General features: G+C 27.8%; 1 protein-coding gene across 5 annotated transcripts in view; it reads left to right on the top strand.

Annotated features, from left to right (window-relative positions):
• Positions 1 to 326: 326 nt before the first annotated feature.
• LOC123294813 (TOX high mobility group box family member 3-like) overlaps positions 327 to 14,240 on the top strand; it is a 399,305-nt gene continuing 385,391 nt past the window's right edge. For 2 of the 5 annotated variants that reach the window (XM_044875974.1, XM_044875971.1), the window contains exon 1: positions 328 to 622. In XM_044875974.1, the coding sequence (XP_044731909.1) occupies positions 554 to 622 (69 nt within the window). In that variant the 5' untranslated portion in view covers positions 328 to 553. Of the gene's footprint in view, positions 623 to 14,240 lie in introns of all 5 variants that reach the window. The other 3 variants (XM_044875973.1, XM_044875970.1, XM_044875972.1) reach the window with 3 other exon arrangements.

The following is a 14,240-nucleotide window of genomic DNA, read 5'->3' on the forward strand; positions in this document are numbered from 1 at the left end:
GTATATCGTCTTTGGCGGGGAAACATCTCACGCACATAGCTTATTATACGAACTAATTCACATCGTATTCATGAATGTTTTCTGTCAAGTGTGTTTCATTTTCAGTTTCATCAAATTAAATCATATGAATTAAAATTCTTGTTTTTTAAACCATCCCAATTCAATTGGACCAAAACTAAGTGGTTTTTAAACTGTTTTTAAAAACTTGTGGTCTTTTTTATTATTTTATAAAACAATGAACCAAGTGTTGAATCTTTTAATTACATTTAATGCTAAATATTTCAAAAATTTTTTAGTGCTCTGTTTGGATATTGTACATTAATAAATAAGTGCCGTTGTTTATTTTGAAACAGTTTCTGAGAGTTGAGAGTGATTTTTTGCTTGATTTTGTGTGTGATTTTTTGTATATTTTCGTTTCATTAAGTTTAAATATATATATAAATAAGTTTTCCCCGCTAGTGCGTGTAATTTTATCACTGCGACAATCAGCGCACTGGAACATCTCCGGCCCATAGTGGCATCAATTAACACCTTAATTGGTTCTTGTGAGAATATGGAGGCTACCTATTGCGTAGGTACTGACGTTGATGTATGCCGTATGTTCGACCAATATTTATATAAGGTAAGTGATTGTTAAAAATAATGTATTGTTGACTATTTTGTATTGTTATTGTTAAGAATGGAAACTCACGTGTTTTCGCTCCGACGGAAGTTAACGAGTTGTCAAATTACGTGTTAGACTGTATATAACATGTAACATTATGGGTTATGTTTACTGGTAGTGTCAAATACATGCAGTAGTATATTGTAGTAGACCCACGCAATGTTTTTTATTAATGTTTAATGTATGCGAGCCACCGACGGTTTTTGTTTACAATGGAATAAAAAAAAGTCAATTATTTGTGGATTTATTTGAAAGTTATTCAAATTTTTTTCTTATAATTAAGTGTTTACAAATTTGAGGCATTTAATTAATCCTTAAAATGTTTTATCACTTTTCCATAAGACTATATGTTGAATAGTAGCACTGACAACACTGAAAGTAGTAATGAGACCCCAACACAATGCTATCCTTGGTAAGGACACCTATAGAAATTCTTGCATGCTTTGATTTTCCAGAACCTGCCAGTTTATTCTCTACGAAAATTCACAGAAGCTTGTTACAAAACATGCTGAAAAGCTTAAGTTAAATAGCGGGCTCAAAATTTAAGAGCATTCGTTTACCAATTTTGAGTTATATAGCGCGTGCCAAAACCCCAAGAAATAAAATAGCTCTTTTTTATGTATGTGGCTCCCATTTCCGGTGTAAGACAAAATGATTTTTGCAATTATCTCATTATAAACACAAAGAGGAAGAAAATCCAATAAAAGGCTTACCACTAAACTAAAGGCTTTCAAAGCGACGTAAAAAGAAACGTCCTATCTATGTAAATGGAGGAAACACATGCCTAGCTGAGCCACAAAAGAAAAGGTGTAAATATGACTGACATCATACACTAGGGATTAGGGGTTTGTTTCTTACCAATTTACTATGCCTAAGCGGTCAACGCCTCAAAGATTATTTATTCTGCTTAATATAAATATAACACTTCATCTATCTTCCTAAACTTACTAGCAGTTTCACCGGTAAAATTGTAAGAAGTCGTCTCTTCATATTTTGGTCATAGTTCAAAGACCAGAGCCTTCATTATCTCAGTTTACTTTCCGAGTTAATCATGATTTTGACATAATCTACTTTTGTTTTTAATTTCGACCCTTATTGAGTTTGAAGCTACACAATTTCCAAGCCTGTTTGGGCTTATTTCAATAGAAGTAAGAATGCGTCGGACATGACACTCACATGCTTAGAGGTTTATCAATATTCTTTAAAACTTGGAATATGATGCTTACTTCGAGTCATGAGAATTTTTGATCAGAGTCATGAGAATTCTACGACTTTGCATTTAAATACCGCAGTCATAACGTGATGCTTTCGAGAGTCACTAGTGTGCGAAGTAAAATTAAACTTTTCCGTATAAATATCAACAAATTTCTTCTTATTTATCAACCGCTAATTTTCGTCATGTTCGGAACAGACATTTATTTATCAATAAATTGAGCGATTATATACTTGGATACACGTGCAATTACACAAGTAAAGAGTTGCTTTGTAAATATTTTTTTTAAAAGGTGCCTGGTTATTCCCAGTACTTCTTGCTTCTTCAAGTATTTGTCATATTTTCTCATTCATGAATGGAGAACAAAAACTATTCGCTTAAAATTCTAACTCATTTGTTATTAGAAAAAGTCTTTATGGGCTTAGTAAATTTCTATAGCATATGTTGACCAGTTTTCAGAATAATGAAAAAGAACAATCATAAAGTTCTAACAGTAAGAATAACAGAACTTTCTGAGCCTTTACAATCTATGATTTCGTAGGGTATGTGTATACCTACGGCACCGTTAGTCTAGAACGTGACCCAACGTTATTTTGGCAGGTTAAGCCCTTGATATATAAAACTACATTATATTTAAATAAAATTAAAGCAAAATAACCCCTCTCTGACACGTTTTTGAAAAAGTTTGTTACATTTCATAAAGTTTCCATAAAAATTTCCTCATAAAACAAAACAAAATAAACAAATGATAAAAAATACAAAACGTCATTTTGAGTATGACTCATCTGGAAATATTTTTTGAAAATATTTATGAATCATTTATATATTCAAATTTTCATGTACCTAAATGATAAAAAATCTACTGAGTGGTTTTGCACCATATAAACAGTATTTAAACGTAACTACCGCTTTTGAACGTAGAAGCATGCAAGGTTATTTCTATGTTATAAGAAGGAATTTATTATTTGTTTGTCGGTCGCGTACGATGTGCCCATATATCACTGTAATATTGAATCCAGGTCATTACTCTAATCATTTGAAACTTACAAGTCATTTCTGCCTTCTAATATTTGATGTCGTTTCAACAATCATAAACTAGAATTAAATAATTCATAAACAAGAATACGTAACGCCTGCCAGAATGAATAACAGCGGGGAATAATCTCTTTTAAGTTACTTATTTAGAAAAGAATTTTCCTTTAAGCATGATACAATAATTTTGCACTGGTTATAAATTCGAAGTATTTGGTAAAAATAAAGGTTATAGTGAGTTGGGACAGCAAAACTCGGCAAATATGATTTTTTATGCAGATTTCCTTACGAAATCCACGATATTTTATTCATTGTCGAAACTTTCTACATTTTCTATAAAAAAACATGAGCTATTTGAACAAGTCATTTATTATCTACCAAAGAAATTCTCTGTAAATATCCAAATATAAAACTTTTACCTTTTCTGATCCTACTAGGATTTTTATTAGTTTATCTGTCTTAAATCTACTAAGAAATGTTATTTTTGTAAGATATACTGTGCTTAAAATGGTGTTATACAATCGTTTTAGATAAGAAATACTTTCAAGCAAAATTTAAACTGATTGGTTTTACTTTTCTGGGAATAAATTATCCATCTATTAGTGTCTATTAAGGATGGTTTTGGTCCTTCAGAATATCGAATAATATTCAAGAATCCTTATAAATTACAAATGTGAAAGTAGGGATGTTTGTTTGTTTATTTGTTTCGCTTTCACGCAAAAACTAGCGAATGGTTTTTAATGAAACTGTACAGCAATATATTCTCTCTTCCTATTTTAATAGCAAATATATTATCAATTTTGGAAATTCTAAAAATCTCTACAAAGTCATATAAAGGAACAAACAGTTAAAGGTATTTTAAATGAATCTTATACCCGTAAATAGTAAGAAAGAGAATCCGATCAACCATATCGAATACCAAAAACGTAAAAAGATTAATTATGAAATTAAATAACCATAAATATATTGTTTATTTTTTATGAAATATGATATGAATTTTGTGTAATAATTTTTGTTAAGTATATATTTAATTTTTTTACAAAAATGTAATTTGATATTAAAAGTTTTAGTTTTTGAAAAGGGAAAAGAGAATTAATGAACACACTGAAAACGTCATATACTAATAGACCGAGTGCTCATAATCAACCCAAATAATTTCCATGATTTTCTCGGTCTGCAATTCAAAATAGTAATTTTGACATAAAAAAATTGAGGTTTGAACAGTGGCGCAACGGCCGAGTTTATGGAAATAAACGGGGTTCTTAGAATTTATCTTGTCTGTCACATATGTAACGGGGTAGTTATCGAGAACAGTATACGTGCAAATAATGGCAGACAGATAACAACGAACAAAAAGCAAAATTGAAAATAGAATGAAATTGTAAAAACAAAACCGTTTTTCAACAATTTCGCCAGTTGCAAAATGTCTCCCACTTTTTCACGTATCATATTGTCGATATCTGTTTCTTAACATAAGGTCAGATGGAAAAAAAATTGAAAACTTCCATGGCATTCTTCACACGAACCATGGCTAGAACCTCTATTTTATTTCTTACCAGCTTGATACCCGTCCGCTTCACTGGGCTTAAAATTAAAAACCACCGCTTTATAATCTCCACTTCCTTTGATCTCTTTTATCAACGTTCCATAACACTTGAAGGGATTTTTTTACGCAGCTAAAAGATATGCACAGTTTTCTATTTTTTTAATTGTAAAGTGGTCATAATTTATTGAGTATATCAGAAAAGGTAGCCATGAATTGTGACATTTACTATTTAAAATTTTTACAGAAATCTTTAATTTATGGTTCAAAAAGATTATCATAACTCTGATCCGCCTGTGATCATCATTTTGAACCATATATTAAAGATTTCTGTTAAAATTTAAAATAGTAAATGTCATAGTAAAATTAAAAATTTGTTAGTATCTATATCTTTTTAATTTATAGCTCATGTGTTATTCTGATGTATGAGTAATATTGCTGTACATTTTCATTAAAAATCATTCGCTAGTTTTTGTGTGAAACACCCTTACTTTCACATTTATAATATATAGGGATAGGGATCAAGTGTGCATTTACCGATTATCAAAAAGGGGAAACAAAAAGAATCATAAATATTTCGCTTCATTATGGGCAGACGGTACATAACTATGTAAATGCTATACTAAACTCATTATAATACTATCACACAAAACTTATTAACATCAATATTACTATACGACTAAAATGTTCATAATTACTCAGCTCATTAATTTTCTTCATTATTATTAAACTAAATTAAACTTTTAGTGTAATTAAAGTTAATTAAAACTAACAAATTAATTTTTTTTCTGTGTTAGTTTGTCTTTTAAAATTTTTTGTCAGATATAATTAATTGATTACAATTTATTTTTATGTGAATCATAATCGAGAATTTTGGTTGATAAAGTAGAAATTTTTTTAACGAGCTTGCAAAATAAATGATATCGAGATTGGATCCTAGAACAAAAAATAAACATTTCAGCTTTTTTTCAATTTATGGATGATCAAATTAAATTTTGGTAACTTTCGATACTACTAAAACGACCAATCATAGATAATATCTTTTTTGTGTTTGTGACACTCTCAGTCACAAAAAGTGCAAATGTTTTACTATTCTAGATGATAAAGCTATAACATTATATGTGAATTACATCTACTGTTATAGTTATGTCACTTAGAATGGTTCAAATTTTACGTTTATTAAGACTGTACCCTGAACTGCATAAAATTACGATCCAGCAACATAGTTTTCCATCAAATATCATAATTTCTTACAATGCTTGGTTGCTTGGACTCAAGATTTGGTCTAATATTTCTGAATCATTTTTAAGACATTAGATAATTTTTCACAAGAGGTTTTCGAAAGTTCATTTCAACAAAAATACATTAGAAATAGAAATAAACAAATCGATGGTTTGTTATTTACATTTAACGGAGTGACACGGAGTCAGTCTGTAGGTTTTCGTTACGTGAATAACGATGAAATATCTGATATCCTTGTGAAAATGTCTTTTTCATTTTATTTCTGGAGATTCACAATAATTATGTAGGAGACCTACGCTGAAGATCGATTGTCTGAGGCGGTAGGTTTTCTTAATGGGTTTTTAATCGATTACAAACAACATTGACAGTTTTTATGAATGTTTGTTGATGTAAAAGTTAATTGAAAAATGAATGTTGAATGTTGAAATTCCGTCGAATAAATATTTATGCAAAGATTGTCAAAACATTCCATTATTTTTGACTTATTTTATAAATATTCAAGTTCTTTAAACTTATATTTTTAAATAAGTATATTTTATGATGATAGTCGTCGAGACAAAAAGTGTTTTGTCTACTTCTGGAGTCAAACAAATCTGGTTTCCTCATCTCCAAATTTTAAAAAATATTCCAAAACTGACTTGCTTGATGTAAGTTGAATAACATGAATAATATTTTATTAACAAATTGAAAATAGGTTTTTAGTATTTTTAACTCATATTTTGTGTCTTATAAAATCTTAGAAAAGTGTCCTTTATTATTGATAAGTTTATGCACGACCTTTAAAAACTTTTTAAGATCTTCAAGTTTAAATTTTTTAAGCTCCACTTATTCAAAATTAATTAGTAGTACCCTATTAGCTTAACACAAGAGGTAATTAACCAAAGATATGCATCGACTAAATTTTAAGCCAGTATATACTATAAAATAAATGCACACCAAAGAGATATTTTTAAAGAGATAAGATTTTATTGATTATCTTTAGTATTTCTGAAACTCCGAACGCAAAACTAATTGATTTATCAGTAAGATTAACGATCTATTTGCAAAGTATATAAATCACCGAGTATACGCAAAGAATATTTTTCCGATAAATTGTAATAAATTATGAATTTAACCTTTTAGTGAACGCATGAGACTATACAGTGTATTAGCTGTGATCCAAGCTGTTTGAAAATTGTATTTTTAGTTATGCTGGATTTAGTTAAAAGTAAATGCTTGGAAGCTCTTTGGAAGAAAAGTCTGAGCGGAGAGATTTATTCACAACAACATTTTCTGTTTTATATAATTGAACTACAGCTATAAGCGCAGTATTTGATGGGTCATTTCAAAACAGATGGAAATTTGTGAGACAATTTTTGGTACAATGCAAGTAATTAAGAGTTAAATAACAAATGAATTAAATGAAGTAAACACACAAAAATAAAATTAAAAATAAATAAATAAATAAAAAACTTCAACAACATTCTAAATATGTAACTTTTTATAAAATAAAGCTAACTAAAGAAAACAACTTTTTTGATTCAATAAAATATGATGTTGAACGAAAAAAAAAAACAGTCTTTCATGTCTCGAGTTTTTAATATGAAGTTGAAAAAAAAAGTAACTCATTATTTTAAATAAATTGACATGAAATCACGATGTTTTCCATTCCCATCAACAAAACACACAAACAAACACAGAGAAACTTTAATTATGAATTTCATAAGTAATTAAATTTGTCATTAATTTATTATGAACAATAATTGATTGATTTTATAACTCGTTGCAAATTTCACATTTTTTTAATGATTATTATTTTTATTATTATTATTATTATTATAAAATTTTTTTATAGTCATTGGTTTCTCCTCGAAAATCAAAACCTTAAATTTTACGCTATAGTTTTAAGTTTGGTTACGTCAACTCAACCAAAAATGATAGTAATCAATTTCGAAATGTTGATGTTTGTTTTCGCGATGACGAACTTAAGTCCTAATAGATTTTCAATCAAATTGAGGTGAAAGAAAAGTGCGACGGCTTTTGTATTTAGATGATTTGTGTTTGTCAATCGTTTATATTTCAACTTTGTCATTGACAATATAATACGCAGAAACAAATATTAGTAAATTTGTAACTGCCTCAGACGTTGAAATATGAAGAGCAATTTTTCGATTTCTCAAATCCATTTTTCAACCATTTCGACAGATGAAAATTGCCTATCATTTCTGTCTGCGTATTGTGTTACCAATCGTAGCCCAGAAAGCAAGAAACTGATTTTTAATTAATTCAGTATAATCGGACCTTACGATCATATCCAACACGATTATTTATTATTTAAGTCATATTATTACTTTTATCGCCATCTTGAATTCCATAATTTATAAATGCCTTGACTCGTGTGTATGTTTGTTTACCGACGTTACACACACATACTTACGCAAAGAAAAAATATAATATTTATGACTTATTTAGAAATTGATTTCGTTTTATTTATTAGGATTTTTAATGGACTATGTAAATATCTTTGTGATTATAATTTTAATTTGAAACAGCGTTTTTTTGAACAGCATTTTTCAAAAACTGTTCCTTAAATGTAATTTGGGTATTAATTAATGAAAATCAAGATCCTGAGAGCTCAACTGATTACGACGCGACTTCCTCTGCTGACCATGTCAACTGACTGTATAATTGTTTTATTATAATAAAGTTTGGATTGAGTAACGGATAAAAACTTGCAAAAAATCTTAAAATGCAAAATCGCGCACACAAAACTTATACCGAATACCGAAGCAATGAATCATTTGAATAACTAATGCTGTTTAAGTCTTATTTTTATCAAAAATATATCTGAGTCAAATGTAAATAATTTTTTGAAAGTTAATTTTGTTTAAAATATTGTTTTAAAAAATTGCAAATTCTGAGTAAACCATAAGAATAATCGATGTTTATGAAGAGTAGCATGTTTGCCGTAAACAGTAAAACTTCACCTAAATTCTATACTTAGAGTTGTTTGTCTTGAGTTGTTTTATATGAAAAAAAGTGTCCCCACACCAAATTTCATCAACATCGCGGTATCCGTTCTAAAGTTATGGAAGAATAACTATTTCAAAACTTCAAGAACGTATAGGGCCAAAATGGAGCAACTTTTACGAGGATAAGATTAACCAAACCGACCTATTTTGATCTAAGCAATATGAGCGTTGTAAAGCTATGCTTGAACACCCTGTATATTAGTTTTTTCAGGAAATCCTTTACCAGTAATTTGAATGGTTTGACAACGAAATATAAATTCACTCAGTCTGAAAGTCTAACTAAAAATGTTTTTTCTATGTACCCCCTGAAAAAGAGAATAATCTAGGTTTAATTAGTAAAAATCTGTGTTTTTCTTGTACCATTCGTGTTAATTTGTATTCCAGGTATCTCTTCACTCCTGCACACCCATTTTATGAAACATTTGACAAGGTAGCTTTCAGTCGAGGCTGCGAAAATATTTCCTGTAAATTCCGCACTAATTTATAAGCATACATTTTAATATAATCACAATAATTTACAATAATTTATTTTTATAAATAATTTAAGTAATTTATCTGGCAATGTAATTAAAAACAGATTACAAATTAATTAAATATCCCTTAAGAGATGATATATTATTTAAAATATCTCTTCTCTATTTCAGAATAAAACACTCTTCAGTAAAAAAAAAATAGTCAGTCTATCCATGTGGTTTTATCATTTAAAATAAATAAATAAAAATAATTATAATTATATTATGTTTTATATATTCTCAACAATTTTATAAATTAAAAACTACAATGGTATTTTAATTATTATAAAATGTATGTAGAAAATTTATTTATAAATTCATTCTGCTTTAATTTGAAAAATATTTTGAAAGCTTTTTCAAGAAACTTAATTTTTTTAATAGCATGCTTTTTTACTTCTGAATTATTTTCTGTAGTTTTTTACATTTTATGGCTTACAATATGTAAAAAAACATTCTTGAATATTTACCTCCTACTACGCTCCTAAAAGTAGCTTTGTGGGTTACAGCGTAAACAATTCTGTACGCGGCATGCCTATTATAGCGTTCTCGATTTTCGATAACAAAACAATCATTAATTTAGCAATTGAAATAAATATCACAATACTCGAAATTAAATTTTAAATTAAGCAATTTTATTTAAAAAATATAACTAAAATCATGCAACAGATTTCATTTCGCTAAATATCGATATTTCGTTTGAAACGGAAATAACGTCATAGTATTGGCTTATCAAATTCGTTGACATACTGTATGGTATTAATTACTTATATTTTGTATGGTATTACATTGAGGTATTATTCCACGACTTTTTATTAGAAAACTTAATAATAACGTGTGTAAACTCTGTGTTGTAAAGTGTAAATTATACATTGAACTGTCAACAATTGACAGGTCACATATTAATACGTCATCAACAGAGAGCGTCAAAAGACTGCGTTTAAATATCTCAAAATAATTCTGTATTTTAAATATTTTTTTACACTTAATTAACGAATTTTTAAACAGTATTTATATTTTTTTCTACGTTATTCCCTAATTTTATTCTTTGAATTTCGTGAACTAAACCAACCATTTTGAATAAATTAATTGTATTCTCTCTTATTACACCAAACTATCCTTGTAAAATATATGAGATTTCAATTTCTTCGAAACAGACATTTTGGTATATATAAATTTCTTAGAATTTAACAAAATATCGAACATAATTTAATGAATAATACTAATTAGCAGACATATAAATTTATAATGAAAATTGATAAACAAAAGAAATTCAATAAGATTCTTCGAATCACAAATCTGATCTTATATTGTATATTAATTATCAAATATACTACTTTCTAGAAACTTCTCGAAATAATACAGTACTGGATAGTGAACTTAAGTATTGTATATAAAATATATATTATATTTTGCTTTTGATAGATATTTATTATTGAAAGGGTCATGCGACGATGTTTGATGAATAATTACGAATTCATAAGTGAAAGTTTATACATTCAAAGAGGTAGAACTTTATACTAAATTCGTCTCCATGTATCAATATATAAGGAAAGATGAAGTACCTTGAATCAAAACTTGCATTATTTTACCTAGTATATACCAAGGTATACTATGTTTAGTCCCAAGTTTTTAACGCTTAAAAATATTGATACTATGAACAAAATTTTGGTATAGGTGTTCATAAAATCACCTAATTAGTCCATTTCCGGTTGTCTGTCGCCTGTCTGTTGTCCGTCTGTTCGTCTGTCATCACGATTACTTAAAAACGAAAGGAGATATCAAGTTGAAATTTTATAGCTGCTAAAGACGTAAAAAGTGAGGTCAAGTTCGTAAATGAGCAACATAGATAAATTGAGTCTTGGGTCCGTAGAACCCATCTTGTAAACCGTTAGAGATAGAACCAAGGTTCAAAAGTAAGAAATGTTCCTTAAAAAAAAAATAAAGTTTTGATTGAAACATTTTTTCGTATTCGTCACTGTTTACCCGTGATTTCAACAATTAACTCAGTCAATTGTTTGTTTTCACTTGTAATATTAAAATTGAAATTGCCTCTGTTTAGAGCACTGTTATTTTTTTATAGAATATTTTTGTTCAGGAATTTAAATTATTGAGCAACCATCGATGATGGTATTTGACTCATGGTAAATACAGTTAAAATCATAGTGTACTTAGAATCACTTCGGTTCTCTCTAGAGAACATCATTTAAACATTGAAAACTCTACATGTTTCTGTTTAAAAAAGCCACTTTTGTGAGTGTCCATCTACAGCTTCAACTTCTTATTTCGGCTACCTATACTTGGCGTCCCATAAAAAACAAGAATAATTGTTAAATTTAGAGCATACGGTGCATATTGTTAGATTCTTTGCTTATTTGAAACTTTATCTCTTCCAAATATAACTTTATGTTTAAAACTGGAACATGGTATACCAATTCACTCACCATTATCTAATGATTTGCGTTGAAAAAAATTTATCAAACAAAATGCAAAGGTCAGTTTGTAAATAGACAAAATTTTTATTTTATTCGAAAACAAATTTAAAATACCCTTTTATCATAAATGCTGTCCATATATATAGAAATAATATAGAAATTACGGAATGATTCAAGGTACATTGACTCTAAGTTTACATCTTACCCTATATATTATATTATCTATGAATAGGTATATAAAATAATCAAGAGGCCATTATTATTTTGATTGAACCCTTTAATTGAATCATTAGTGTTTTATTAGAAGTATATTGTATGGTTTATTTAATATTATACAGAGTGGGCTGTCAACAGGCGATAACATAAAATCCTTCAGTACTTCATCACTTTCGTGCTTGTCTATCTTTATCTCCATAATACAGATGATTAACTGTAATTGTTCAGTTATATTTCCGAAACTATTTAGTTTGAAATTTTAGCAAAAATACCAAATAAACGGCCTTTTTTAAAGCTTGGAGAAAATTTATTTAGAAACATTAAATTTTATCTTTTAAGAAGTCGAATATTTTTGGAAAAGCTTAAAATTGCAATTTTATTATCATCTATTATAATCTCTGAATTTATATACGTTTAATTTGGGATTTGTTTATTTATTTCAACATTTTAAAAATACCTAATAACTACGACAAAATCTTCGTTTTACGACAAAATCGTAATTAACTACCATTTTAAACGTATAGTTTATCTTATCAAGAGTACCACCTTGTATTTACGGACATATGACTGTAGTAATATCAGACTTTTATGGGAACAAATTATAAGGATTTGACGTGTTTTATTAATAGAACGTGTAAGGAATAATGACTTTAGTTTTGTATTTTAAATTGATTGAATTTTATTCATTAAAGTTTAGTATCACCAGTACTTTTTCTTATACTTCGTGTCATAAATCACTAACCCCATTTTATTCGAATATAATGAAGGTCACTTTATAGCGTCAATCATAAGGCTATAAATTTATATAAGTTGGGGACGAGTGTAAATGACCAAAGGTATAATTTAAGTATGCTGTCTTTACTAAATAGTATTTTGTTAGTTTCAGGTTCATTTAATGATTGGATACAGAGTTTCTGAGATATCGCAATATTTGGATAGATTTTAGTCCGTATCTTAAAAACTATTCGACCAGTCAACAAATGTAATGTCAAAATTATCTTATATACTGAGTTTTAACGAAATTGGAGATAAAAAATTTTTTCGATTTTTTGCAATTTTTTTAAGGGGTACGTACCCCTTTGAAAAAATCGAGAAAATCGGGAAAAAATTTTTGTTTTGGAATGTGACAAAACTCGATAGATGGGGTAATTTTGATCCAGAAAGTATAACAATCAGATTAATTTAATGATTGGGTCAAAATTACCTTACATACTGAGTTTTAACGAAATTGGAGATAACAAAAGTTTTTCAATTTTTGGAAATTTTTTTAAGGGATCTTGTTTATGACTAGTTTATTGACTGCTTGACATATTTATCATAAAGGCTAATAAATTATAAATTCAATAAAACTTATTGACAAAACAATTAAAATCTTCGCATAATATATTAAAAATATTTATTTTCAGTAGGTACACGTAAAATATATTCTCAAAATTCATAGCTCATAATATACATAATATATCAATTAATTGTTTTGCATATAAAATATAAATTTAGCTACCACAAATAGCCTAAAATATATGTATTGATACGTATTCTACGCTCATAGAATAACATATTCACTCTAATGTATAAGATGTTGGAACAATTTTATTCATCACATAGAAATTATACCTACATACATTAAACAATATTGTCGTCAAATGTGGTATATCCTTTTCGAATTTAAATTACCTGCCTACATTGAATAGGCCATACATTCATACATACATACTAATTTGTTTTTGTTAATTGATGTTATATTACCGAAAATATTCATATGGGAACTCTGAGCTGACGTAGGTACCTTTAGAATACATCGAAAATATGAGCATCTTAATTATATATTTTGTATATTTCATTTTAAATGAATTAATTTTTAATTGTGTGCTTTAGATTTTCAATTATTAATTTTACGAGGAAAGTTTTTCGTAAACTAGGTATTGTAGTCAAAACAGGGTTCGAAAATATCCGATATTTATTATAAATATCAAAATATCGGATATTTTTTATATATATCCGATATATATCAAAATTTTGATATTTAAAAAAAACTAAAATGTTTTAAAGGTTTTATTTACTTAGGCACTTCAAATCAGACAAATGAAACCAAAACATAAAATATTCTTCTAGATCAGGCAAAATCAATTAAAAATAATAAAATTTTTATAAATAAAAATCAATTTTAAAACAAAAAACAATTTTATAAATTGTTATCAGTCAATGGTCATACTAACAGTTAGGCAACAAAACAATAAACATTACAAATAATGACTCTAGAGTATAATCAGTCTTTTAATTATCAAATCAGTCATCAGTCATTCGTAATAAACTGTTAATTACCAAATAAAAAATAAAAAAAAATGTCGTTTCATAATTGTGCTTGGTTTGACTGC

This window comes from Chrysoperla carnea, chromosome 3, assembly GCF_905475395.1.
Source record: "Chrysoperla carnea chromosome 3, inChrCarn1.1, whole genome shotgun sequence".
NCBI lineage: Eukaryota > Metazoa > Arthropoda > Insecta > Neuroptera > Chrysopidae > Chrysoperla > Chrysoperla carnea.